This window comes from Colletes latitarsis, chromosome 14, assembly GCF_051014445.1.
Source record: "Colletes latitarsis isolate SP2378_abdomen chromosome 14, iyColLati1, whole genome shotgun sequence".
Classification (NCBI taxonomy): Eukaryota; Metazoa; Arthropoda; class Insecta; order Hymenoptera; family Colletidae; genus Colletes; species Colletes latitarsis.
Genome location: NC_135147.1, coordinates 24,099,136 through 24,126,886, shown reverse-complemented (window position 1 = coordinate 24,126,886; position 27,751 = coordinate 24,099,136). Strand labels below are relative to the sequence as shown.

Here is a 27,751-nt window from a genome sequence, read left to right as displayed (position 1 = left end):
AAATTGGCCTCTAAACACGGGATGTACAGTTAATTCGTGCGAGAGCGTGGCTGCATTATTCGTGCAGTGCACGATTCGCTGCTCGACCCCATTATACTCGCGGGGGTAAATAGCAGTTAGTTTCGATGCGACGCCGCGGCGACTACACAGACGCAACGACGCTGGAAAGGGGAGGCTCGCGTGTTTGACGAATTACACGGCTCGACAAGATCGAAAGTAAAGTTCTCTCTCGACCGCGTTCGCGACCTGTCGCCTGTCCTCTCTCAGCTGTCGCCAGCGGTCCGTTCGATGACCTGAATTTATCACCTCGGGTAGCCTCATTTTTCTTTCGACGACCAGCTGCTTCCTCCTTCCGCGCGAACAGCTCCAAGATATTCCAGATATTTTTCGAGAAATTTTTTTCCACAGATTCCCAAGTCCCCGATAAGGGTTGATCTCTTCTCTCAAACTTCAGTCCCCCAAAATAAATTTTCTTAACGTGGAAAGTAACGAGAACGATTGTTTCAATTAATTTTTTGGGGGATGATACGTTTCTTTGGAGGCGGCCTTATCTTTTACGTGAAAAAGATTGAACCTCGAGGGGGTTAATTGAGATAAAGAAGTTCGATCCGATAATTCAAAATCCTCGAGAGGGCCGTTGTTGGCGGTGGATGAGGGAGGAAGTACGCGTCGAAAAATTCCGCTTAAACAACTCGAAGATTCCGGAGCGGGGTTATCCTGTAAAAATGTCACGCGCGGAATATTTCACGTGGCGGGGGCGCAATTTTTCGCCGAGGGGACTACCCGCGAGCACGAGCAGGCGGAAGTTTGGTCCACGTGGATGGGAACCGGTGACCCAGGTGTCCCATTTTCAGGGTCCAGACCGCGACCACGGGGTAGAATGAGTTACGCACCGCGTGACGCGTTTATTTACCCGCCGCGAATCGCGTGGGCGGTTAAGATGAATGGTTGCACTCGGACGCGCTTGTCCGCGATGCACTTGTGCAATGACCGGGCTCGATTACGCGAAGATCGTTCCAACGACCTGTTTCGCGAACGAGTCCGCGTCGTTCGACGCGTTAAACTCGAATTCGATAACCCAAGTATCGCGATACGGACTGGGGTAGTAATCTCTTCTGATTTTGACACCTTAGATGCAAATTATATGCATCTATTTTAAATAGAAGCTTTTATTTCGGAGTTGATAAAATATTCCTTACTTTTGAAACAATAAACAGAAATAGTTTTCCTGTTACAAGTTTCATCAGAATACATGTTATATTATACAGGGTGTTCAGTCACCCTTGGGAAAAATTTTAATGGGGGATTGTAGAGACAAAAATAAGACGAAAATCAAGAATACCGAAAAATTTCAAATCATTCTAAAAAAATTATTTTTGATTGTAGGGATCCATTACAATCATTTTTGGTGAAGAGACATACCCCCGAAATCCTACCCACTTTCTAGAAAAAAATTCGAGAAGGTGTGAAATTTTTCGACGGAAAAAAAAAATTTCAAATCGTTTTGGAAAAATTATTTTCGATTGCGGGGATCAATTACAATCATTTTTGGTCATTACACATATCCCCGAAATCCTACTCAGTTTCGAGAAAAGAATTCCTTACCGAAAATATAATTTCTGGACAGAAATGCTTCCCTGAAATTTCATGCGAATCTTTAAAACGTCATAACTTTGGAACGGATTGGACGATTTTAATGTTTAAAAAAGCAAACTACGCGTATTTTGATGGAGAATATGTACAAATTGCAAAAATATTCGAAAAGTTGGTCCTTGACCCCGCAAAATGAGAAAAACCCCATAAAAATGGTCCAATATTCAAACAGCCATAACTCCTACAATTGTGAATATATTTCAATGAAACTTTTTTCTGAAATAGAGCCCATGGGTACCTACAAAAAAGTATTAGACAACTTTTCTGTAGGGCGTCAAACAAAATTACTGAAAATGAAAAAGGAGGTTTTAAGAAAAATCGACAGAGGGTAGGTGCCTAAAGGCGAAAAAAAAAATTTTCAATTTGTCCTGAAAAAATTATTTTTAGTTAGGGGGGTCAATTACAATCCTTTTTGGTGAATACACACACCCTCGAAATCCTACGTATTTTCGAGAAAAAAATTCGAGTATGTAGACAAATTTTTCAACAAAATTGAAAAGTTTCAAATCGTCCTAAAAAAATTATTTTTAGTTGAAGGCGTCAATTACAATCATTTTTGGTGAATAGACATACCCTCGAAATCTTGCGCATTTACGAGAAAAAAATTTAATACGTGCGGAACTTTAAACGTTAATAACTTTTTAACGAAGCCTCCATCAACAAATTGGTATTCTTGATTTTCGTCTTATTTTGGCCTCTAGAATCCTTCATTAAACACCCTGTATTTAGTCATTATATTTTTCACAAGGGTCTATAGTTACGAGTAATCGTAAGAGAGACTACCCACATGTGATCCCATAATGCAGATAAATTTCGTTTCGCATAAAATGAACTTCTTTTTGCAACCGACTGTATTTTAAATAGATTTAAACCATAAATTATACGGTTCGTTTTAAACGATACGAAAGGGTGCACTTTATTCGCCGCAAGGTAATTTTCGCTTTCCGATTTTTAATTTGTCAAAGCACAGATTTTAGTAGAATTTATATAACAACGGATAAAGACTAATAATCTCCTTCGGATATGCTTCCATTAAATTATGAAAATTAAAATTCCCTTTCCCCGTTCTCACCGCAGAATGGAATAAATCTCGTCGTCCCGGTATATCTTCTTCCCGATTATGCTATCATAATATCCTGACAAAAATTCTCGTCGGAAATGAAACCAAAACGAGCATAGTTTGTTCGCGATAAACGTTTTAATCTTTAATCAGGATTCGTTCCCCCGCGAACCAAAAATAACATATATAACTTAGGACTTTGCTAACAGATTCTACGTTTGCGTAACATTTTTATTGATCCCAAAATCAACTGAACATTTTTCGTAACGTCGTGTGAAGTCTGCAAGGACTCTCGGGAGTCCAATCGAGATTTCCAAAGGGTTACAGTGTAAACGAAAAAAAGTGAACACAATGAATTTGTACTTGATCAACCCCAAAGGTGCAAAGTTTGTCTGGAAATTGAAATTCCCACCTAGTGGACATCCTGTTCGCGATAACAGAGATCAAACGACATTCGTGTTACGTTCTTCGACTTATTGTTTAAGCTACGGACGAGTATTCTCGATGGTTCTTCTCGTTGCACGCTATTAAAAGCGTTTCCTGCGAATCGTTCAGACGTCCCCGTTGCCTTATCAGTCGATCTGCGACTATTTATCAGCGCCGTGTGCCTCTAGAAATGTCAGTTGCCTGTCAGGTAAAGGTACGCGGGAGAGACGGAGACAGGAACGCAATAGTTGTTTTCGAACTAGACAACATAGCTGGACCAGTCACGAGCGTAATGAATCTATTTCAGCGGAATAGCACAGAGGGTTGCGCCCATCCTATTGCTGGTACCGTTGCTGATCCTCCTGTCCTCGAAATTCGTCCATTGGGCGTGCACAGGCCACGGCTGTTCCGTGGTATACGACGCTCGAGGCAAAACGCGGCCGCTTTGTTAGTGACAAAATTATTACGATCGTATTATGTGTGCATGTATCGGACCAGAACGAAGGTCAACCAGAGATGCCAGACGGAGCCCCGGGTGCATCGGGGACACCTCATTCCACTTTCTCACACTACGCCAGATCACGCGTACGTGAGCTAGAGTTTCCGAGAGTCGACAAAGGCAAACTGACATATGCTCCCTTTATTACAGGCCTCTGCTGACCATTGCTGACCACTGCTACTAGTTCTGGCCTCCACTGGCCTCTGTTCACTGCTGCTGACCACTCCTGATACGTTTTGACAATGTATAACGATTATGGTCAACAGAGACCAGCAGAGACAAACAGTGGCCAGTAGTAATCGTTATAAGTTGCCAGATATATCGGGAGTGGTCAGCAGTGGTCAGCAGGGTCAAGCAGTAGCAAGTAGTAATCGTTATACGTCCTCAAAAGTATCAAGAGTGGTCAGCAGTGGTCAACAGTGGTCAACAGAAACAAACAGTAGTCAGTAGTAATCGTTATAAGTTGCCAGATATATCGGGAGTGGTCAGCAGTGGTCAGCAGGGTCAAGCAGTAGCAAGTAGTAATCGTTATACGTCCTCAAAAGTATCAAGAGTGGTCAGCAGTGGTCAACAGTGGTCAACAGAAACAAACAGTAGTCAGTAGTAATCGTTATAAGTTGCCAGATATATCGGGAGTGGTCAGCAGTGGTCAGCAGGGTCGAGCAGTAGCAAGTAGTAATCGTTATATGTCCTCAAAAGTATCAAGAGTGGTCAGCAGTGGTCAACAGAAACAAACAGTAGCCAGTAGTAATCGTTATAAGTTGCCAGATATATCGGGAGTGGTCAGTAGTGGTCAGTAGGGGCAAGCAGTAGCAAGTAGTAATCGTTATACCATGTCAGAATTATCAGCAGAGGCCAACAGAGAGAAACAGTAGTATATCGACGCTAAGAGGGATGTTAATTGGTGCATCTAAATAAAGTACCGAGAAACCATTGATTCTAAAAAAAAGAGAGATGGCTTACACTTGGACAGAAATAGAATAATTCACTGATATCGACCCTCCCGCTTAACTAATTAACATAATATATATTGGGGTCTAAGGATCGCCCAAGTTGGGTGGACCAGAGACGTTCAACTTACGAATCACGTGGCTAAATGTAGCCTAAACGCGATTTCCGTGTCAGAAACGTAGCTCGACGACGACAGGATCGAGGCTGTCTGCAAAAATTACGTTCGCCCTCCGTCCCTCGCCCCGTGAAAATTCGATCCAGCTAGAAAATTCGACGCGTCGCTAATTAATCTCGTTTCATCGACGATGCCCGTCACCCGGCGTCCAAATCCCCTCCAGCCGCTGTATACGGCAGCGTTTTACATTTTTGGGAAATGCTCGCTCGCCGCGCTAATAATTACACGCGCGATCTGTTTAAAGGTCCGCGCGCCTATGCCACACGCACGGTTTATGCGCGCACCACATCGACGAGGAAATTGAACAATTCCCGTTACCGCAAGGCACACAGCGCATTATTTATCCCGGATAATAATGAATTGGTTCGTCAACGAGAATACATGCTTTCCACCACTGGCCTCCCATTTACGTTCTGTCGCGCGGCGTCCCTCCCATGTCGGTCCCTCTGCGCTCGCCAGTCCTCGATCCTCCCGTCTCTCTTTCGCTTTTCAACCCCTCGTTTCGCTCTGCTGGCCCCCTCCTGGTCTCTCTGTGTCTGTTTCTACCAGCAGTGTCTGCGATTGTCAGTGTTTACCGCGTACATATTATCACGATGACGTTGCGGCGTTATGGCGTCGACTATCAGCGGGGGGAGGGGGCAGGGGGGGGGGAACGAAAAATCGCGGAAACTCGTTCGGGTGTTTGCGTCTGGACGGTGGTCGAGCGTCAGCGAATCATAATTATTCGGTTCGAACGGGGGTGGAGCTAGACATCCCGGAATTAGGCTTCTTCTTTCGGGTCCGCGTCCCTAAACTCGAATTTAGAAAAGATACATCGTACTTCCGTGTATAGAATCGGAAGAATTGCGATCAGCGGAAGCGTTCGTCCGTTCTCTTAACGGAAAGAGGACGCGAAAGGAGTAACGAGCGCGCGACGGGCTTTCCATTATGTCCCCTCGCCTTGAGAAAGTCGAATTCTTTCGGAGAGGTCAGCTCTGAATGGCGTATGGCATAAGAATGAGTAGCCAAGCGATGGACATTGAGATACCATCGTCGGTGGTGTCCCAATAGTTCTAATCATCGAAAATTTGCAGATAATCTCTTGGAGAAGAACATCTGTCGCTGAACTTTTAAACTATGGTCTCGTACCGATTTCCAATTTGTAAAATTAGAATGTGAAATCACATTCTGGCCCCAAAAGGAAGACGTTTCGTCGCGGATTCGCTTGAGAAAACTTGAAGAAAGAAGCCCTCGAGAGAAGCGTTTAGCAGCTGTCGCAATGGTACCCGTTTGGAAGTCTTTCGCGTGTCGAATGTATTAATTAAAACAGTTCGTTTAATTGTTCAAAATTGTAGATCCCTTAAACAATAATGTTCACGTTTCTATGCGCGTACGCATAAAATATGCGTCGTTTGCATTGTCCAAACAACCTACGAACGATCGGGGCTATTGGAACCCAATATCGCATTTAACTCTATTGTTTTACATGATCTGGCAGGTTACGCAGGGGCCAATAATTAAACGGTGTTTTAATAATGTAGAATGTACTTCGATAAGCTTCGTGTTAATCGGCTCTGGATCGCAGCGAGAAAGTTCGAGTGAATTTTGCTTCGATACTAATTCGATACGGTATGATAGGGGCGAGCTAAACGCGAATATATTCTCTGTCTAAACCTTAAATTCTTGCTCTTAACTCTCCGGGCCTCTCAAAGACTCAGACTCTCGCTACCCTCTGTCTACCCTTAAGAACTCTCATCCCCACACAGGTACAAACACTCACGCTCGCAGCCACCACTCAGCCACCCTGATACACACCGCGACAAAACTACGAGACACTGATTTTCAATGTTCCGTAGAACCAAGAGCAATGGTTGTTTAAGTAAAGACAATCTGATTCGAACAACAACAAATTCTGCAGTTTTATCTTCTGGGAAAGTAAACGTTAGAACGGGAACAGAGGAACGAGCACTGAGATTCGAGAAAGATACAAGGAATGCGGAAGTTAGAGCAACGGTTGAGGAATGTCAGAAAGGGAAAGAAAGAGGATACGTGGATACAGGAAACACGTAAAAGGAATATATGAATTAATAAGTTAATTGAAGGGAATGCGGATTCGATAGAACGAAGTAAGCAAAACTATCAACAAAACTGATTCGTGAAGTTTTATTTGACTCGTTGGTCCACGCGTGATCGTCGGCGTTGCCGGTTCCAGAATTTCAATCCGTCGTAACGTCGCCCGCTGTCTCCGTTCCGTATTCAATTACAAAATAACGAAACTAATTCCGACGCGCTCGCAAAGAACAGTCGGGAGAAGTAATGCGTCCGTGGCGCAACTTTATATTAGGTTATTAAGCGAAGAAAAAGAGGAATGGCGAAGGGCAGCGAGAGAACTCTACGACGGGACGATACGCAAAGGCAACGGTAGAGCGGGAAACAAAAGCAAGGCCAATAAACGTCAGGAATGGTACGTCAAAGAGAGGCGACGCGTCCAAAAGGAACAGAAGAGGAAGAGGAGAAGCGACCCGGAGTGGCGGAGGCGCCGCGACGCGTCCCTCTCGAATTCGATGCATAAGAACGAGACGGGAAAACAGAGGATTATAATATAAATGAAGACACCTTACTTTCGTTCCTACCTGCCCCGTCAGCCGGTTCGACGAGGACGCAGAGGGGCGGACCAGGCGATCGAGGGGAGCGAATAAGTAGAACGAAGAAGGGTGTGCGATCGTCGAAGAGTCGCTGGGGCCGGAAGACAGGCGAACGAAGAGTGGAAACCGGATCGGACGAGAAATAAAGGCGAGAGTCGGAGGACGAGGGTGGAAAATAAAGCCGCGTGCACGCTTGGCGAACGAACGTTTGCTCATTGTGATTGCTACGTTGGATGACACTCCGCTTTTCGCGCTCTTTGAATCAATGTTTTCGGAGTGGGATCGTTAACTCTCGTTCTTCTCGCGTTGCTTTACGGCGAAAGGCAGCCCCGCGGACAACGACGTAATTTTAGAACCTTTCTCGAGGGTCGTTCCGACGAGTTTCTTTGAGAAATTGGGGGACGGGGCTCGCGATCGTCGCGAAAAGGGTAGAAGTTGAGGAAGTCGAGGCACGGAATGTTACACGCGGCTTCTGTACCTTTGAATTAGTCGCGAGAAACGAGCCTGTTGGCATCTTTAAGGTGCACATCCCTTCTCCGAGCAATTTGTGGCACGCGACCGCCACTCCGTCATTGCGAGTAGTGTTTCTCAACTTAGGTTCAGCGTTGCTACTCAGAGGATTGTACGTAATATTTGGATTCGCCATTATGTGTCGAAAAGTGTCGATGAAACGAAGTTTTCGTTGTATAATTATGTAAATTCATTGTGGGTGGAGAAATTTTTCGAAGAAAAACAAAATGTTGAAATCGTTCTAAAAAAATTATTTTTAGTTGCGGGGGTCAATTGCAGTCATTTTTGGTGAATAGACATACCCCCGAATTCCTACACACTTTCGAGAAAAAAATTCAGAAAGGTGGATTAATTTTTCGACAAAATTAAAAAATTTCAAATCATTCTGAAAAAGTTATTTTTGGTTGCGGGTGTCAATTACACTCATTTTTGGTGAATAGACATACCCTCGAAATTCTACGCACTTTCGAGAAAAAAAATTCTTTACCGAAAATACAATGTCTGATCATGAATACCTGAATTCCCTGAAATTTCATGCGTATGTTAAAAACATCATAACTTCTGAACGGATTGGAGAATTTTAATGTTCCAAAATGCAAACAACGCGTATTTTAGTGAAGAATATATACAAGTTCTAAGAATGTTCGAAAAGTTGTTCCTTAACCCCGTAAAGTGAGAAACCCCCCATAAAGATGGTAAATTTTCAAGCGTCCATAACTCCTACAATAGTAAATGGATTTCATTGATATTTAGTAGAGAAGCGAAGGTCATGGATACCTACAAAAAAGTATTAGACAACATTTCCATTCAGCGTCAAACAAATTTATTAAAAATGAAAAACGAATCCGTGTTAACGGAATTTTTTTAACCCTTCTCCGACCAACAAAAGCGTTCACGGTTGTTGAGTAATTAGGGCACTCAAGTATCCCGAGCGTCCAGTTCCGATATATCAGATATGCAGCGATAATGACCCTTTCATACCTTCTTGAAACCCTTTTTTCCCTTCCTATAACGAACCGAATACTGTTTTAAACGATTCGAGCGAAAAAATTACTTGAAACCACAGTATAATTCCATGTTTAGTGCCTGATTGCTTACATAAGAGAAACTGCGGACAAAGACTAATTTTCCTAGAAGTGTAATTAGTTGAAAAAAATTTGTAAGTGGTATCGACAGTCATTAGTCATTAGGATAAGTTTTGGTTTGTTCTGGGGAAAAATTCTCCGTCCCAACCCTGAAGGAAAGGCTGCTCGAAATTCGAAGCAAAACTCTACTAATCGGTACAGTATACATTACTCTGAACAGGTTTTGATCAACGATCCACACACACACACACACACACATATGGTCAACAAGTGCGAACGGGGTTTGAGCAAACCAAAGATCAGATCGAGAAGGACGAACAGAATGCAGAGGAGCAACAACGGGAAAGGGGCATCCGCGAAGCAAGTGACGCGAAGAGGTCGCGAGAACGGGAGGGGTGGTTGCAGGGAAAAACGGAGAAGCAGCGGGATAGTAAAATAAAGGGAATCGAAGGACGAACGCGATAGGAAGGGAAGTGAAGAGAAACGAGCGAGGGAGAAAACAGCGTGGGGGCTGCAACACGGTACAGGAGGGTGGGTGTTCCGGGTCCGCGACTGTACCGCGCGCCGTACAGGGAGAAACGACGACTGCAGGGCGGGGGACGGAGGGGGTTGGAGAACGCCAGAGTGGCGAAGAGCGAGACGGAGTGAGGAAGGAGCGGAGGAAGAATATAGGAAGAGGAGGAAGAGAAGGGCGGAGGACGGAGGGACGGTGTACTGATGAATATGACAGATTATAATTTTACGCTGTGGGTGGTGTGAGGAAGCAGCCGGAGGTGGTGCGCCGGTCTACGCTGGCGGAGGTGCGCTGGTCGTCGTAGCCGATGGAGGTGACTCTGGAGGTGGAAGTCGCCGGGGTGGGTGGAGGTGAAACGCGGAGATGGAGGGAGGAGGCAAGCGAGTGCTGTCAAAGCAAAAAGGACGGGGTTGGAAGGGGGAGGAGGAGGAGGAGGAGGAGACGCGCGGGGTTAAGTCGCGCTCGTGACTCCTGACGTTTCGACGCCGGAGACGCCTCGTTGCTTTTTTGCGCCGTGCTTCCGAGTCACCGAACCCAATGGACGTATCATTTTTTATCGCGTCCGGGAATTACGATCGGGACTAAAATAATCCCACCCGGATCGATTTGATTAGCCCTTTGCGGCCCGCCGACCCGAATTAAGAGAGTATTCTTGTCTAGAAGTAAAAAAAAAATCGATTTCTTTTTTATATTACACTTTCTCAAAGCTTATGTCGTTGAAAATATGTGTGCAACAGGATTTATTTTAATTCGTAATATTTACGATGTTACACCCGTAACCATATTTGTTATTCGTTTGTGGCGCTGTGATCCATGCTTCGTACGAATTCTGTGCGCAAGAAGCATCGATGTCTCCGAGAAAATTAATATGGAACACGAAGATATCGTTTATTTACTGAAAAGTTTGTATAAAATATGAGCAGTATAAAGAGCGGAACAGTAGAGATTATATTTAATAATAATTTAACGCGTTGACTGTGAAAACTTGAATAAGATTCGTGAGTATCGACGAGGTTAGAACAATGTGTACGAAAGAGCAAAAATAGTTGTGCGAGAAGTTGCAAAAATGAAAAATATTATAGTAAGGCAAAATACTCGTGAAGAGATATAACCCGGAGGATCGACTATGGACAGTTCGGGATTTTAAAGTGTTTGACGAAGTGTGTTATCGACGCGGTACACGCGCGGAGGCGCCCGATTGGCAGAATGAGTTCGAAGACGCGTGTTCTACCAATCCGCAGTCGAAACACGTTTCGCGCCTTACGTACATCTGCGGTGATATGGATTGGATCGTTTAAACCTAGTCTACAATAGAGATGGACAAAAATTATTCGATTGAATTACCAAAAAAATCGAAGTTTCCCGTATTTAAAATATTACGTTTTCGCAAACCCACGAGCGCCCCAAAAGTCGAAAAACTGAAGTCCAAAATCCATATTGTATCTTAGAATACTAATAAAGAAACGTAGATTTTAACGTGTGACAACAAATTGTAAACGAAAAAGTTGGCAAAAAACTTTGTATTCTTAGTAAAATTGTATTCTTTTTAATCATCTTTGTATCCTCCTTAAAAAAGTATCAGAGGCCTTAGGTAAAAAATTGAATAGTTTAGGAGTAATTAATTTTGTCCCATACTCTCATACACTCGTCACGCAGTGTGGTCGGTCGAGTAACGCTCGTTGAATTATGAATTACGTTTACACCCCTGGATTCTCCATAGGTGAGATCGTTTTACGAGTAAGATCCACGAAGAAAGACCGGTGCCCTGGCACCGTCGCTATCGGCGATAATCTCGTTTCCAGGCCCAGCGAGAGTACCGCGCATTGCTAGGATATTAGTATCGTAAATATTTAAGTTTAATTGCACCGGCACCGGCGTCGGTGATTTCTCGAATGACCATCGGCGGCGTAGGGTCTCCCCACGGCTGGACGCCGGTTAACGAGTAGTAGGGGCAGACGCTTAAGGAGGGTACGGAGGTCGCGGTCGCGACTTCCGGTTCTTCCACGCGTGTGTGTGGGGCTGACGGCTCGTGAGACGCCCGTGGGAACCTGACTTCCTACGCGATACGTTTTTTTCCAAGCCGGTGAAAGTAAAGCAGGCGAAGGCGTGCGCGCCCTCCTCCTCGGTCCCGTACTTTCGTACGTGCACGCAACTCTTCCGTTCCTTTTCTTTTTTTTTCTTTCTTTTTTTTTTTATTACTCTCACAGTGTTGTCGACGAGCCGGAAATCGATACACCGTTACCCGCCGCTCTTAATGAAGGTATATCATAATTAACGGGCACAAACGCGGCGACGCGATCCACCGGGACTGTTTGTCCATCCATCGGATCGACAGGTTTTTAACCCCCTTCCGGGGGATAGATTCATTTTTCGCTGTTTTCATCTTTATTGTCATTCATTCGTACGGTTCCTCGAAGAGTATATATTTTTAAAATCGAGACAGATCTAGGATCAGATTGCAAAGTTATAAACTGGTTTATAAGTCACACTGGAGTTTTTGCGTTAACCTTACGAGACTATTACCGATGGATCGACAACGTTTCGCCAGCAAAAATGAACCCAAACACGACCCGATTCCGACAATTTTTAGTTTTACGATGTATAACCGATTTTCGATAACTCTTAATCGCGTGTAATTAAAAGCAGTTCAAAGTAGCTCGTGTTTGGGCTCATTTTCATCGGGAAAACCTCGCCAATACATTAATAATCCTATCATAGAAATACCATGACGTAAATTTTTATTTTCCGAGACTCTTATCGAGGTAAGAGTTTGAACTTTTAACGAGGTGTATCTACAAGGGAAGGACATTACGTATGAAAAATATCCTTGTTACTCAAGATTCGAGCAATTCGAGATTGTTGCAACGTTGACTCTGACGAAGCAAGGTTCTTCAGTTTTGTCACCGCAAATGATTCGCCATTTTCCGTCAATTTGATATATCGTGTAAACAGACGATCGGCGAACGCGATTCAAAGGCAAGAGAAAATAAAGGCGGCGACCATCGCGCGGAGTCGACGACCAACGTCGACGTAGGATCTACGGATGATTAATGATCACGATAGAACGTGGCAGTTCAACCTGCACGGAACTCAGCGAGTCATTGTCATCCGATTCCGTGGAACGATAAGTCGACTCTCGTCCCGTGGACAGAAGGACGTCGCGTTTTGTGCGCGACCAAGTGAAACGAACAATCGAGAAACGCGCTACCATCGTCGAAAATCATTTCGCCCGGCATAGCTTTGTCATCACGAAATTGTTTCGTTCATTATGGCCGGGATTCTACGGGAACAGTGACATAATTAACATTAATTCGCGGTTGATACGCGCAAAATATTCGCTTAATTGCACAAAGGGCTCACTTTCGCAAGATGAGCTTTCCAGTTGCGAAAAAAAATGACGCCCGACGGTATCCGTTAAATAAATTTTTGTTCGAGAAATGTTCGGTCCGTTTCTGCCGCCGTTGTTTAAATAATTCTCGCTGGGAAATTTTCAATACCGGGCTATGTACTTCACAGTTTCGTTGGCTTCCGGTTTGATTTCCCGGCTGATTGCTTTCGTGTATTCTTCAGCTTTAAAAGGGACGACAGATTTCCTCGAACAAAAAGTTTCGTGATTTCTGATCGTTTTTTTAAATTCAAACACGAGTGCTAATCGATAAGTCGAAGGAGAACGTGAACAAATACGACGTTTAACTATGATTTCGTGGAGAACGTAGCTGGGTAAATTTGGTTCAACGTTATTTGATTATCTGTTGTAGTTTGACAAATCGTTCTCTAGAGTTTGATGTTAACTTATTTTTTGATAAGTAATTCGTTAGCTACGATTCGTTTCTACTTCATTAGTAAAAAACGAAAAGGAAACGTCTCTTTCGTGAAACAGAATGGTGTTTGCGCGCATTCTAAAAACGTCCAGCTCCCGGACCGTTCACGCGAAACCAAGAAATCCGATTTATTCTGAAAGGGCACAAAATTTCCCAGAGGACAAACCTCCAAGAAGAAAGAAAAAATATGTGTTGGCAATGTGGTGACAGTCCACAGTTTGAGTTAGTATTTTTCCATTCTTCTTGGCCCTTTAAGGAGCAGTAAATTCTTCAAAAAGCTTCAAAATTTCTTTTATTTCCTTCTATTTTTAAATTCTATTAGGTTTCAATAACTCGCCTCTAAAGATGGATTCGATGTTGATGGAGTGGATCGTTGGATCGTTTTTTTCGAATGTATCGAGATCCTTGGAGGAGTGCAGGGCACGTACTCTGGTTCTCTCGTTCGCGGGGCGATTCAACGTTAATCGTGGCGGCCTGGAGGGCGAATTAAACGGACGTGTAACGACACCTAACACAGAAACGCGGCGCAAAGAAAGTGTCCGAATGAGAAATCACGCGGCACGCGTGTACACACGCAGCCGCCGGCCGGGGGTATTAGTCGAATCTCCCTGGTCGCGAAATATAGTTGGCCTGTCCTAGTACCGGTGGACGGTGTACGCGGAAACCCTTCTCTGACGTAGCGCGAACACGCATCCCAGCCCCGGTGCCACCTACACACCCACACAGCGGTGCCATTAACGCTACGATCGAGTCGTAAAGCACTCCACACAGCCGCAGGGAGGTCCACACGGGCGCCGGGACGCGCTCGTCTTTGTGTGGCGTGTGTACACGGAGGGAACTAAATTTCCACGTTGCACGATGGAGCATTGCCCCTCGCGTCACATACACTCGCGCCGGAGGCTGCAGGCGAGAGAAGGAGGCCGACGGTTTCCAGAGAGAAACGGCCAAAAGGCGGGGGAGGGAAAGGGGTGTACGTACATAGGGAGCCAGTGTACGTGTGCACACACATATACCAGCCGCGTTAACACGTACGACAGCCCCCCCTCTCCCTCTGCCACCGCTTTCCCACGGAAGAGGGGAGTTCTGCCGATACCCCCACCAGGGTGGAATCTACTTGTGCCACCCCTTTGGCCCACCCTTCTCTCTCGCGCTCCGTCTCTGTTCGTTGGCGACTATATGGATCGTCCGTCTCCGTCCAGGCCAGGGAATAGCAGCGCGCGCTGTCCTCGTCCCGCTCGACGCTATCCAACCCTCCTGGCCAGCAGTTTCAATTTGTTATTTTTACATCATTTTGCTCCCCCTTCCTTCCCCTCTTCCTCCCTGTAGACCGCCATCCACCCCCTCGACGGAATTATCTCTTTCCATCCGTCTCTCTTTCTCCCGATCTCTTTCTTTTTCACGTTTTCTACCCCTCGTCCAGCGAGGCTCCCTCTACCGCGCTTTCCGTCCCACTCGTTTTTTAGAGACCCTCTTTCTCTCCCCGTCACGACGTCCCTGACAAGAGCGTCGTCGGAGGGACGCGTTTTAATTGTGTAGTTATTATGTTTTCGGGGAAGTTTTAATTATGTCGACCGGCGTGCTTAGATCGTCGACACTTACCGCGCGCCGCCCAGCCTCGTCGAACCCGTTCGATGCCCTAATAGGAAAAAGTTGTGCACGCACGGGGTTGCAGGGGGTCAGCCCAGTCTCCGAAGCGTGACTTCTTTGGTACCGCAAGGGTCCCCCGGTTATCTGAATAGTTTAAGACGCGTTCGTAATTATTCGATGATTTACTCTCGCTTTTTTCTTATAAATATTCGTCATGGTTGTTGATCAATTATACGATTTCAAAATTACGGATAAACACGTGAATATTAATACAAAAATTTAGTGGCGCGATCGCCAATGTTTCATTCTATTTGAAATTCTTTGAATGTATTGACGCATCGTCATCCGGTACCCGGTGTAACGGCGTTCGACTGTATTTAGCGCGTCGTAAAGTATTGCAACGTCACTTTCTCCTTCTTTCCCTGAATTCGAACGCGCAAAGTTACGTCGGTAACGGTTCGATTGAGAAAGAGAATCCCGTTAATTGAAAGGAACAGGATTCGAGGAACAGGTAATTACATGTTTTGAAGTTACAGAAGAGCACGGAATGTTCGTTTAGCCGACTGTCGAGTAACAATCACCCTTAAAAGCTACCGTCACCGCGGTTCCACCGAAACGATGAACTCGGTCTCTTGCACCCCTTCGCGTAAATTCCGCGTCTCTACGTTTTATGAAAAGTAAATACTCGTTGAACCCAACGTTGCGTCGTCGAATCCTTAATCACCCGCAAACGTCTCTATGAATACCTACTCTCGTAACCTTCTTACTCCAGAAACGTTTACAATACGAAAAAGTATCATTATTAAATTTCAATGTTTTACTTCAGGCATTAGAAATATTAGTTTCTTTATTATTTTAGTTACCATAAATTATCGAACTTTGATATTCATTTGTATTTGTATTTACTCTATGTATTGTTTCACAAAATACTTTGAACACATTTATACAAAAACGTAGGATTTAAATATTTGAATTACGCGCCCTGGTTCTACAACAAAATGCCGTCTACTTGACGGTGCTTTATATATCAAGCGAGTTCGCCGTTTCGGACGTCCCAGCGGCAATTTTCGTCTAAAAGTAGACGGTCTACCGAGAAACTTATTCGTGGAATCTTCTCGCGGTAGGAGCTCGGGGTTCTACAGTTTTTCAAAAAGGAAAAACGAGAGAAAAGGTCGAAGGAGGAAGATAAAAAAAAAGAAAAAAGTCCGTAGAAATCCAATAGGCGCCACCCCCCAACCCTTGGAGCACCTTAGGCAGCGGCCTTTACCGTAGCGCTTGGAGCGAGCGAGGGTGGTGCGCGCGCACGTATCGATCCACGGCCAGCAATCGATCGATCTATATATATACACGTAGATATAACCCGTGTAGGTGCACGTAGATGGAAGTGCGCACATACACGCGGCTGCACACGGGCCACGGGTCAGAAACGTGAACGTGCGTGCACGTGTACGTGTGCACGACGGTTCGAGCGTGTCGCGTATATATCGTTCGATCGATAGTTGGTGCTCAGCCAGTCGCATGGTAGGTGCTAAAGGACGAAGCAGACGCGACCTACGCAAGATCCTTCGAAAACATCCACGGGGCTCATCAATCCTTTCGATCTTATTTGAATCCTTCGCCTCCCGCGGGTGAATCGTGCCACCCGAGGCCTCCGCGTTTTCCACCCCCTTTTTACCTCGTCCGCGTCCTCTCATCGCGGCCCGCTCGTTTCGTCGCGAATTTTTCATAGTTCCTCTTTATCGCGCGCGTTCGTATTGTATTCCCTTTGGAACATACATTTTTTTTTTCTCCCCATTGTTCCTCTAATCCCGTCCAGCGTTCTTTTTCGTCTTTTGACCTTTCGCTTATCTCCGATGCTTCTACTTCGTTGAATTTTACATGCTCTCCCGGTGTTTTTTGCCGCTTCTAGTCTCCTGCTGCTCGCCTTCGAACGGAACGTTTTTTTTTCCTTTTGCGCCCGCGCGCGCCTCGTTCGTTCTTCCGCCTCCCCCGTTCGTCCTTGCTTTAATCTTCTATTCCCCGTTTCTCTCGCGCGTTTCAGAGGCACAGGCCCGCTTTACCCGGCCGTTTTCTTTGATTCTTGTATCATTTTCCAGCGGAACCTTTTGACGACGGACTCTCGCAGCTCCATCTGTCCTCCGCTTCGCGCGGGTTTTTCCATCCTTCCGCGTTCTTCTCCGGGATTCTTAACAGTCTCTCTATGTTCCGTTTGTCCTAGCGTCGCGACCCGACTCGCGAGGGGCGATCTCGCGCGTAGGTGTAGTCGCGCCACCCGTCGGTGTATTGGTGAAAGAAGAACCAAGTAGAAGGTAATTCCCCGTCTCTTCCTCTTTACCTTCTCCTTTCACGCCGGTTCTCCTACACCTCCTCCCCATGAGCACGCCCCACCTTCGACTCCCAATTTAGAGACACTTCTCCCGATGTCAAAGCGAGAGACCCCCACGTGTATTCACCGAGCCTGCCTACGTGCGCCGGTGTGTGGACTCTCGCGCGTTCGCTTGCGCCACGTACGGCCATATATTTAAATAGATTTATGCGAATATACGCGCGCGCGTACGTATTCCCCGTTAGTCTGTTGATTTACATCGCGCCGAAAATACACCTTGTCCATTACGGAACCTACGCGTTCGAGATAAATACTTATCCGAGCGAAATTAAAATCTCTCCGGCGGCGCGAGCAGCATAGAACGAACAGAGGCGAGGAGAGGGAGAGCGGGAAAAGAGAGACGCGTTAATGCTCGGACACGATTTCACGTCCTGCACTCCCTTTTCAGTCTGTCTCTTTTTCCGTCTCGCCTGTTCCTCCTATCTTAGACCGGCGCACGAGTATCGCCCGACGCGTCCTCTTTCTCGCTCTCGTCCCGTCTCTGTCCGCCTGTTTTTCTGTCTCACGAAACCAGCTATTGCTGCGCGCGTATCTGCCCGCGCACGGACGTTGGAGAGAAATAACAGAGTAAGCGAGGGGGACGAGAAATATTACCGCTGCCGGACGAGCGACGGAGAGAGAGAAGGGTCAGGGAGCGAGAGGAACGAGTAATGGTCGGATCGAGCGAGTGTGTGTGTGTGTGTGTGTTGATGCGAGCCAGGGGATTGGGCAGAGGGACGAGGACAGGATCGGACTCGATTCGAAAGCGCGACAGAGATGAGACGTCAGAGAGAGAAAGAGAGAGGGAGAAAGGCATGCGAGGCACGAACGACGGTGCGAGAGGAATGGAGGGAGACGCAGATAGAAGAGAAGCGGCAAGGAGGTAGCTGACGAACGAAGATGGAAACACCGAGGCGACCTGGCGAACGACGAAGACCGCTGGGAAATGACAGAGGCGAAATGGGGAGAGACGAAGACGATGCATAAACGAGTGGGCGTAGGTGCGAAAAGGACGAACAGAGCCAGCGCGCGAACGAGATAGACGGAAACGGAAGATTAAAGAACTGGTTGGACGAGGATCGAACGTTCCCTTCTTCTTTGCTCCCTTTCTTTCTTGCTGCATACTCGACGTGCATGCGCGACCCGCGCCTGTCTGCGTGCGTACGTTTCTCTCTTTCTAGTCTTCCAGCGTCGTTAGACAGGCTTCGCCGGAGTCCCTCTCTCTGAAATATCTCTCCGAGAATATTATAGAGACTCGGCGATGGCGGTGTTGCCTGGACTTCCCGTGAACGATGCTCCACCATCGTATCTGTGGATTATTGTATTATACGCCGCTAGGAGTTTTTTCGGCGCTTCGAGACGAGCGACTGGAATCTTCCTAGGGTATTTTTTCCCCCCTCGACGTGCACGGCTCGTAAGTTGCGTCTCTCGCGTCGCCAAAGATCGTCGATGTTAGGAAGGAGCCAATTTCAGGAATGCTGAAAAATAACTCCTAAACGCAGGGGAACTGGAATAGTCGTAGCATTAAATTCACGCAGTATAGCCACGCAATGGAAACTGCGGAGTGCAATGTAGCGTTCTCTCGTATACGTCCGAACATTTTGCATTCTCCCTCGAACAAGTTTTATTTCGAAGGTTGCTAACGATTTAGTTACCTCTTATACCAACTTATACTAACTTTGGTATTCTGACTCTGATCAACTCTATCCCATCGGATTATACGCTTATAAAAGCTGATCGCGCCATTTGCAAATTATTCTTTACATAAGCACACGATAAAGGCGTATAATAATAGTAAACGTTGTTCTGTTGCAGAGATTATCAAGAATTGCGAGAAAACCTCAAAATAAACGGTCGTCGAGGTTTCTCGTCTCGAAACGGATGATTCATAAAAAATTTCACAAAGACGTTGCGGAGCCTTTTAGATTTTTGGTCAGAAGGATCGCGACGGGCCGATTGAAAACACGGACAGTTACGAGAATCTAGGGGAATATCGTACACGAGAGAGCTAACGAGAACGCGAGGATCCTTCCACTTCGTGGATCCTGTGGGGGTTGGCTTTCGTAGGATACGCTAGAGCACCGAGTGCAGAACCACGAGGAATGGACCGGCAGGGGAGCACGAGAGAGAGAGAAAGGAAGGAAAAGAGAGCCAAATGTATCCACCTAACCTACCTACCGCAGGGCAAGAACAGATGAGCGGAGATCCCTCTCTGCCAGCCATCAGGGAAAGGGAACGAGGCGAGGCTCTCTCCTCGAGTCTTCCTCTTCTCCCTTCAAAGCGTCCTTTGTTCGCTTGTCGTGGTCCCCCGGGACCCCGCGTCCATCGCGTTTCCTTCCACCCAGTGCCGTACGTCAAGCTTCGTTACGAGCGTTCTAAGCTCTTTTTCATGAGAGACGATTTTCCTTGAAACTGTTTCTTCCAGCGCGTTACGAAAATTGGACATTTTTAAAGGCCACCGTCCACTGTTCGAAATTAATTTCATCCATCGAAAATGACCATCGTCGTACGGTTGCGCTTAGGAAACGACCGAGTTTCTCGAAGATTCGTTCGAAGAACGAGAGACGACCTCATCCGCGCTCGACAATTTCTACTCCCCCCCAAAGATTCGGGTTTAATAAAAATATTTACGTCCACTGGCATCCACGAACTTCTAATTATCTTTCCGGATTCGTTCGAGGTTTTTTCTTCGATCGCAAACCCCCCGACGCCTTACGGCCCTGCGCTTAGTCGCTCACCCGTTTTCCCTCATCCCGCTGGATTTCCTCCCCTCCAGCGACTGCTTTCCACACAGCATCCCTCGGACGGTTCCCCGCTCGAGCAGCACGGCGCGCGATTGGTCGGCGCCTCGACCAATCGCGCGCTCCCGTTACGGACCTGGCGCATTCCCCACACACGTGGTTGACGTATGTCCATATTCCTAGGGTGGGTGCGCGAAAAACGTCAAAAAGTTTCGTTTCGGGTCAGATCGCGCGTTACGCGAGAGAAACGGCGCGATACCCGAAAAAAGGATGAAGCGAGAGAAGTGACGAGCGCGTGGAGAGAGCGAGAGAGAGAGAGAGAGAGAGGAACGAACGGACAGAGACGCGAAAAAAGCGTAGGGAGCGTGGACGGTGGAACAGAGAGACGTGTAGTCGGCAATTATATCGGTGGAAAGAGGAGGAACGACGAGGAAAGAAGACCGTGCGCCTCTCTGCGTCGCGATAGAAAGAGACGAGACGATGAGAAAGACGGGCTGAGAATGGGAAAGGAGAAGAAAGGTGGTAAAGGGAGACGAATGGAGATTGTTTCTCTTTCCTCTGCGTGTGACGACATTGACGTGAACCGGCAACCACGTGGCTTTCCTTTCTCTCTCCTCGTCCGGTTTCGACGTCCGTCTTTTTCCTCGGGACTTTTCTCCCTCGCTTTATCACCCCGTCTCTCCCTGCGTTACGCTGTCTCCGTCGACGTTGAAAAGCGCCTCTCGCTTCCACGGCTTTTAGGCCTCTGCGGCTGGCGAAGCCTCCGACGCCACCTCGGCAGATGCAACACCGCAGTCCCGCACTGCAGTTGCACCGTGCCGGTGTACGATCCGTCGATCCATCCTCGTGTTACGCTCGCGAAAGCACACCGACCAATCGAACCTTTCGCTTCTTCAACAACGTCGAGCAAACGTTGCTCGCGAACAACGAACAAACATTTTTGATTCGTTCGAAACTAGCTATTCGTCCGATCCTTAAAAACATTTTGTTAACGAAACGTAAATGGAAGCTAGTTCACGAATCGAACATATTTTTATTCGTTATTCGTATCGAAAATGTCCGAATTTGCTGTTTAGTCCTTAGAACGTATAGGCACAGCGAAAGATTGGTTCCCGCTCATATTGACTGTCACGTGTACCATAAGTGGTACATTCTGACCCATACGTCAATTTTTTTTTTAATTTTAGATGTTTATTATTTATGCATAAATTAACGTAGTTCGATGGGCAGTGACGCTTTTCTTGGCTTTAGGTGTTACTTTATCTTTCAGGAAGCAAAAATAAATATTCGTTTGAAAAACAACAATGACAATAAGATTTAACGATAGAATTAACTTTCTCTTCTATGGGATTTCAAACATATTCGTCGTTGCGATGACGTGCAATAAATTCATGGTAAACTCGAAATTACAGTGCCCATGCGGAACTGGACTTCCGGTACCTGCGCATCCCTATCCATTTTATTCCGGGTATAATGGAAGGGAGGAGTTCGATGCCTCTCTCTGTTAACACTGCAGTTTTAGGGACCGTTGGGTTCGCTTTGTTGCCCACGAGTTTTGCCCAACAATTTTATAAGCCGAAACTGTCGAATTAACTTTTAATAGGAGGGAAAAATTAATGAAAAGTTTAAATAAAGAATTAGAGAACCATTTTATTCGATATATTTTCAGCATCTTTCAAATACTATTTAAAATAAAATGGATTTGCCGTTTTAAATAGGATTTTGGTCGTCGCTGCGTATTTTAAGGAGAGAAAAATGGTCGCGTACAGGTTAATCAATGTAACGCAGCTTTTGCCACCGTGCTTGTCAATCGTATCGGTCTGATCTTCGGCCATAGTGCACGCGTATTCACGCAGGCGGAACATTCGCGCTCTAGAAATAGTCGCGTTTCATCGGTTTTGAGCACAGTAGCCAACTATACGCGGGAGCGTTCCGCCGATCGCCCCAGATAATTGCAGCAGAATCATAGGCTGCGATTTTTCTTTCGTAAAAAGCAACATTTCCCTGATATAATCGCTGTTCGATCGACGGCGTCTCGTAATTTATAGGGCCCTTCAATTAAGTGGAAAGCGAGAGATCCGTTAATATAAACGCCAGCTGCCGCGCTTTCTTTGCACAATTAAAAATAACATTTTTTTTCTTTCTAAACACGTTCGAAGTTCATTTTGCAAATGCTTGGAAATCGATCGGGGCAAAATCAGTTGGCCGTTCAAGGTCACTGGAGGAGCTACTCCCACTACCGTTATCCACTTCTTTACCCACGTTTGCAAGCATACTAATGAGACGGATACTGGAAAACATTTTATAATTTCATCTGGTAGAACTTATAGATGTTTTCAGACTCATGAAACGATCAAATAAATAAATGCTTAACGTGCCAGGTGCATCCTAACCTCAATCTGCGCCATTTTTGATTCGCGAATTTCTATCGATAGATGTCTTAGCGGCTTCTAAACGAGATAAGATGCTCATGGAACTAGGGTGTTCCCTCTGATTAAATTTCACGAAAGAAAGCTCGACATTAATTCGTTAGCCAACGTTCGATGTCGCGACACGAAGGAAAAACACGAGATTAATCGTCCGCACACACAGACTGAAGGGATTAAACTGATATTTGCGATAAAGGGAGAGAGGGGACAAAATCAACAGTACAATACTCACTGCTTGACCGGGGACATTAATTTGTCTGCCATAGCGTCAGCCCCGTTATTTAATTACCAGACCGCATAGTATCGATAGGGTGAACAGATTACAACTCGCCGACAATACAGACCCGCCATGTTCATTGATACTCTGCGATCAGTTTAGTGGACTGAATAAATGTAACTTCGGAGTAGCTTGTGCACCGCGACACCGTCGATTCGATTCAATTCGACTTGTTAATGCGAACGTACAACCCTAACGTAATATAATGATGCCTCGATAACTGTCACAGGCTGGGGACCGAAGCGCGACAGTTACAGAGGGAGTTAAATAGGCGTTATCAAAATTAACCGCACCTACTTATTGTTAAACGTGGCTATAACTATATAAAAAAGTCTAACAACTGTTGGATATATTTCTTGCATCGTTTGAAACCTACCGCCTGTTAAAAAATTATTTTTGTTTTTTAAGTTTGCAAACCGCCGCTGTAAATTGCACAGCGAGTCCCAACGAGGGTGACAAGTTGTGAAAATCTTCTTTAGAACTGCGGCGCGAAGTTAAAAAGGTTTACGAACCGCTGGGTTAAGGAGGAATCCACGTTTTTCAGGATTAAAAACGTACACATGTCTGTAAGTTTAAGGGTGTGAAAATATCACGGTGAAATATTAAGGCGAAAGTCCCAAAATTGCTGGAGCGATGCAGGTTTGTAGGACACGGCGTCCAGATGATCGCTGACTGCGTATAAAACTTTAACCGCCTTTTTTCTCGAAATTACGTTTCTAGAAATGACGACACTCGTTCCTCGAGAATTACTGAACCGATTTACTCGAACCTTTACAACGTATAAAAGAAATATATCGTTCCTACTTCTAATTAAAACTATTCCATTCAAAATCATAGTTTTGTTATTTTGTTTAGTGGGGGGCAATAGCTGCTCTCTATAGATAAATTCTGCATTTGATTTAATCGTTTCAAATGATCCATTCACTCGATTCATCCACAGCAAAGTCGTTTACAAGATCTTTGATTCTTTATTTGTTAACGATTGAAAGAATTTCACATTTTACGCGCAGCACAATAGTATACGAATTATTATTATTAGCCATCTCGTATTCCCATGGTTCAAGTCTGAGAATTTTTCTACGAAAAATTAATTTATTTATTCTTTAGCTAAACACGGATGTTGACGCCTTCTCGAAGCTTTGTAAACGTACGTTCGGTGAAAGGATAAAGAAATAATTTTGTACGTGTTTTGAATAAGCTAAGGAACGACCAACGGGACAGAAACCGCGACAGTTAAGCGGGGAGAACGTTCGCGCGCGAAACAGCGATAGATGACAGGATGTTTGAGCGAAACGTCGAAAGGAAAATTGCCTCAAAGGGAAGCACAATTTCCGTGAAAGCCGGTTAATGCGCATAAATCGCGCTAGTCCACGGTTCGTGCGTTATGGCTTTGGTCCGAAAAGAACGAAAAGAGAGAAAGACTCGCGGCGGGCACCGCTTAACGATCGAGCAGCGCTGCCTTTTCCCTCGTTATTTTCTTTTCCTCTTTTTTTTTCCACCGTCCCCCACGTCCCCCCCCCCCCCCTCTTCCGCCAGCAACTCGACATGTAAACTCAAACACTCGTATCGCGAGGGCGGAGGGATGAACTACGTTCGATTAGCTCCGAGTGCACGAACTCGAGGCAGGGGCTGACCACTGAGAGAATCGTTCTACTGACCGCCGCCGCCGCGGCCACCGTTAATCAAACCGTGTTCCAAGCCCCGGGAAAGCTTTCGCGCGGGAAAAGTCGTGGAAATTCTGCGATTCATCGCGCGACGGGATCCGCACGCGCGCAAAGTGGACGTGCTTTCACCGAGCGGGAAAAACGACGACGTTCGGTGTTTTCAATCAGGCTGTTTTACCGTCCCGACGCGAATCTCCGCCGCGACGCGTGCAACAGTTGCGCAAGGGGACGCTTTAAGTCGTTTCTTGCACGCGAGAAACAACGAAACTTGGAAGAATCGCGAACGAAAATATTTCTGAGGGGGAAAATCCACGCGAAGAAAAATCTCGTCGTTCGTTCCCTCGTGAATTATTACGAAGCTTGCAGAGGTTCTTGTACTCAAGTTACAACGCAAAAATATTCACGACTAAAAAAGAAATTAACGTTTGGTTGATAATAGAAATGATGTAATTATTTTCTTGAATCGGTTCGTCGCAGGACTTTGCTCGTCCTCTGGTTTCCAAAATCGATGAATCGAGAACGGTGGGTCGCGAGGTCAGGTTCCTTTTTCAACCCTTCGTTAGGTGGGAATTGTCTCCGGGGCCGTTCCTCGGGCTCGATTCAAGAGACACGGCACGAAACCGCGTTTACATAAGCGAGAACAGTCGGTTCCATTCGATCGGGCCGTGGCATCGGTGCCACGGTTTCAGGATTTCGGGCGCGCCAGCCGTCCTTGGCTCGGCTACGCTGTGGTCAGGCACACCGACAGAAAGACCAGCGACGGTCCTTGAGGCCAACGAAGGCTGCAGGATTACATGACGCCAATGCTAAGAACTTCTTAAACCTCCTGACGGGCGAGAACGTCGCGGGAATACGCAAGGAATCGTGACGCTGAAAAAACTACGGGCCCTGGACGAACATCGAAAGAGGGAATCTCTTGCCCCAGAAGGGAGCGCGAACTATAGTCACAGAGAACCCTCATCCTTATGGCGAAACGCGTGGAAAAAGATTTTTCGGAAATTGTCGTCCATTTCATCAGGGACAGTAAAAAGTGACCCCAAAATCAGTGGTTTCCTCGCCCATCTAGGGAACTGCAGGTTTTAAATTACACGGGGGGATTCAGACACTTGCAATGAGACACTACCCCTTTTAAGATCGTGAATCTCACTCGTTATAAGATCGTGCAAAATTATACGAGACTGAAATTTACGTATTTAAAAACTTTGTTTGATCTATATTCTTGAGTTATTCTTTTCTTGTTAATCGCTATAGGTATGAATATGTCCAAAAATTGTGTTTTACAAAACATGTACGTAGCATATGTAAACATAATAAAAAAGGTACGTGCAAACAGTTATCCCATCTGACCTGGTTTTTCGAGTTATTACCGTTTTTGTATTTTATCGATCGTTTTCGCATGCATTCTTCACAACGGCTGTTGAAAATTTGGAAATAGCGAAATCGTAAAACGAGGATTGTAAATAATTAAGGAGACTCGAATACACAGCCTCAATTTAAAACGAGGATTATTGACACGGTAAAAACAGCTGTAATTCGCAAACAAAGTCAGCTAGGGAAAATGTTTGAATGAATATTCTTTTATTATTTTTGTTAGTTCATGAAATACCCTGTGGATATACGGTAATTTACAATATGCAACATTTTCACGTATTGTTTCCTCTTATTTATGAAAATAATTAACCTATTTTAAATATTTATATATTCTTTGCCGAGAATTTATATAGTTGAAGATAATATTCTTCTTTGAATCGATTCAAGTTTGAATTGTCATTCGACAAATTCAATCTAAATTTGAGAATAATGAATTATTAACTATTGGTGGATATACAGGGTGTTCGGCCACCCCTGGGAAAAATTTTAATGGAAGATTCTAGAGGCCAAAATAAGTCGAAAATCAAAAATATTAATTTTTTGACTGAGGCTTCGTAAAAAAGTCATTAAAAAATTTCAAATCATTCTGAAAAAATTATTTTTCGTTGTGGAGGTCAATTACAATCAATTCTTATGAATACACATATCCCCGAAATCCTACCCCCCTTCGAGAAAAAAATTCGGGTAGGTGGTGAAATTTTTCGACAAAAAAAAAATTTCTCAAATCGTTCTAAAAAAATTATTTTTGATTGCAGGGATCAATTATAATCATTTTCGGTCAATAGATATACCCTCGAAATCCTAACCATTTTCGAGAAAAAAATTCCTTACCGAAAATATAATTTCTGGCCAGAAATGCTTCCCTGAAATTTCATGCGAATCTTTAAAACGTCATAACTTTGGAACGGATTGGACGATTTTAATGTTTAAAAAAGCAAACTACGCGTATTTTGATGGAGAATATGTATAAATCGCAAAAATATTTGAAAAGTTGGTCCTTGAACCCGCAAAATGAGAAAACCCCCATAAAAATGGTCCAATTTTCAAACAGCCATAACTCCTATAATAGTGAATATATTTCAATGAAACTTTTTGCGGAAGTAGAGCTCATGAGTACCTACAAAAAAGTATTAGACAACTTTTCTGTAGGGCGTCAAACAAAATTACTAAAAATGAAAAACGAATTTTTAAGAAAAATCGACAGAGGGTAGGTGTCTAAATTTTTTGGCGAAATTGAAAACTTTCAAATCGTTCTGAAAAAATTATTTTCAGTTGCGAGGGTCAATTATAATCATTTTTGTTCAATAGACATACCCCCGAAATCTTGTGCATTTTCGAGAAAAAAATTCAGTACGGTCGGAACTTTAAACGTTAATAACTGTTTAACGAAGCCTCAATCAACAAATTGGTATTCTTGATTTTCGTCTTATTTTGGCCTCTAGAATCTCGCATTAAAATTTTTCCCAGAGGTGGCCACCCTGTATACGTATCTCCATGCAGATAGGTAGATACAAAACCAAATAATCAAATAAATATTTATCTAGAGTATACAAACCATTAAGAGTTGTCGTTTGAAGCGTAAATGATAAAATATTTTTATAAACGCAGTGCCAATAATGATGTATACTTAAAATTATACAATTTTATGCTCGAATATCGTAGATGTTGTTGTTTACTTCGACGGTGGTTAGAGCACGTAACTTATGCAACCCCGGATGATAATTCAGCAGGTAGGTTCCGCTCTCGGTGAATGCGTTGGGAGACTAAACGACCTTGCCCATACCTAAATAGGTCACTGTGTAGAAAGAGGCTAAGAGAGAAAGGGAGAAGCACTAGTCAAGGTTGAAATATTCGCATGGAATCCATCGGTCCTTCCGCATTTCACGGAAAAACGAATCACGAAAATATAAACAAATATTAATCCGTCGACATTTACAAAAGTAAAACAGTCACGGTACATTTTCCAACTAACATTTGCCGGCTCGTTTATCCCCGCGAG

The 27,751-nt window shown here is 45.0% G+C and overlaps 1 protein-coding gene across 2 annotated transcripts in view; it reads left to right on the top strand.

Moving 5' to 3' along the window:
- LOC143350286 (uncharacterized) overlaps positions 1-21,136 on the top strand; it is a 186,778-nt gene extending 165,642 nt beyond the window's left edge. For both annotated transcript variants that reach the window (XM_076782291.1, XM_076782289.1), the window contains one exon: positions 19,086-21,136. In XM_076782291.1, the coding sequence (XP_076638406.1) occupies positions 19,086-19,155 (70 nt within the window). In that variant the 3' untranslated portion in view covers positions 19,156-21,136. The remainder of the gene's footprint in view (positions 1-19,085) is intronic.
- The last annotated feature ends 6,615 nt before the right edge of the window (positions 21,137-27,751 follow it).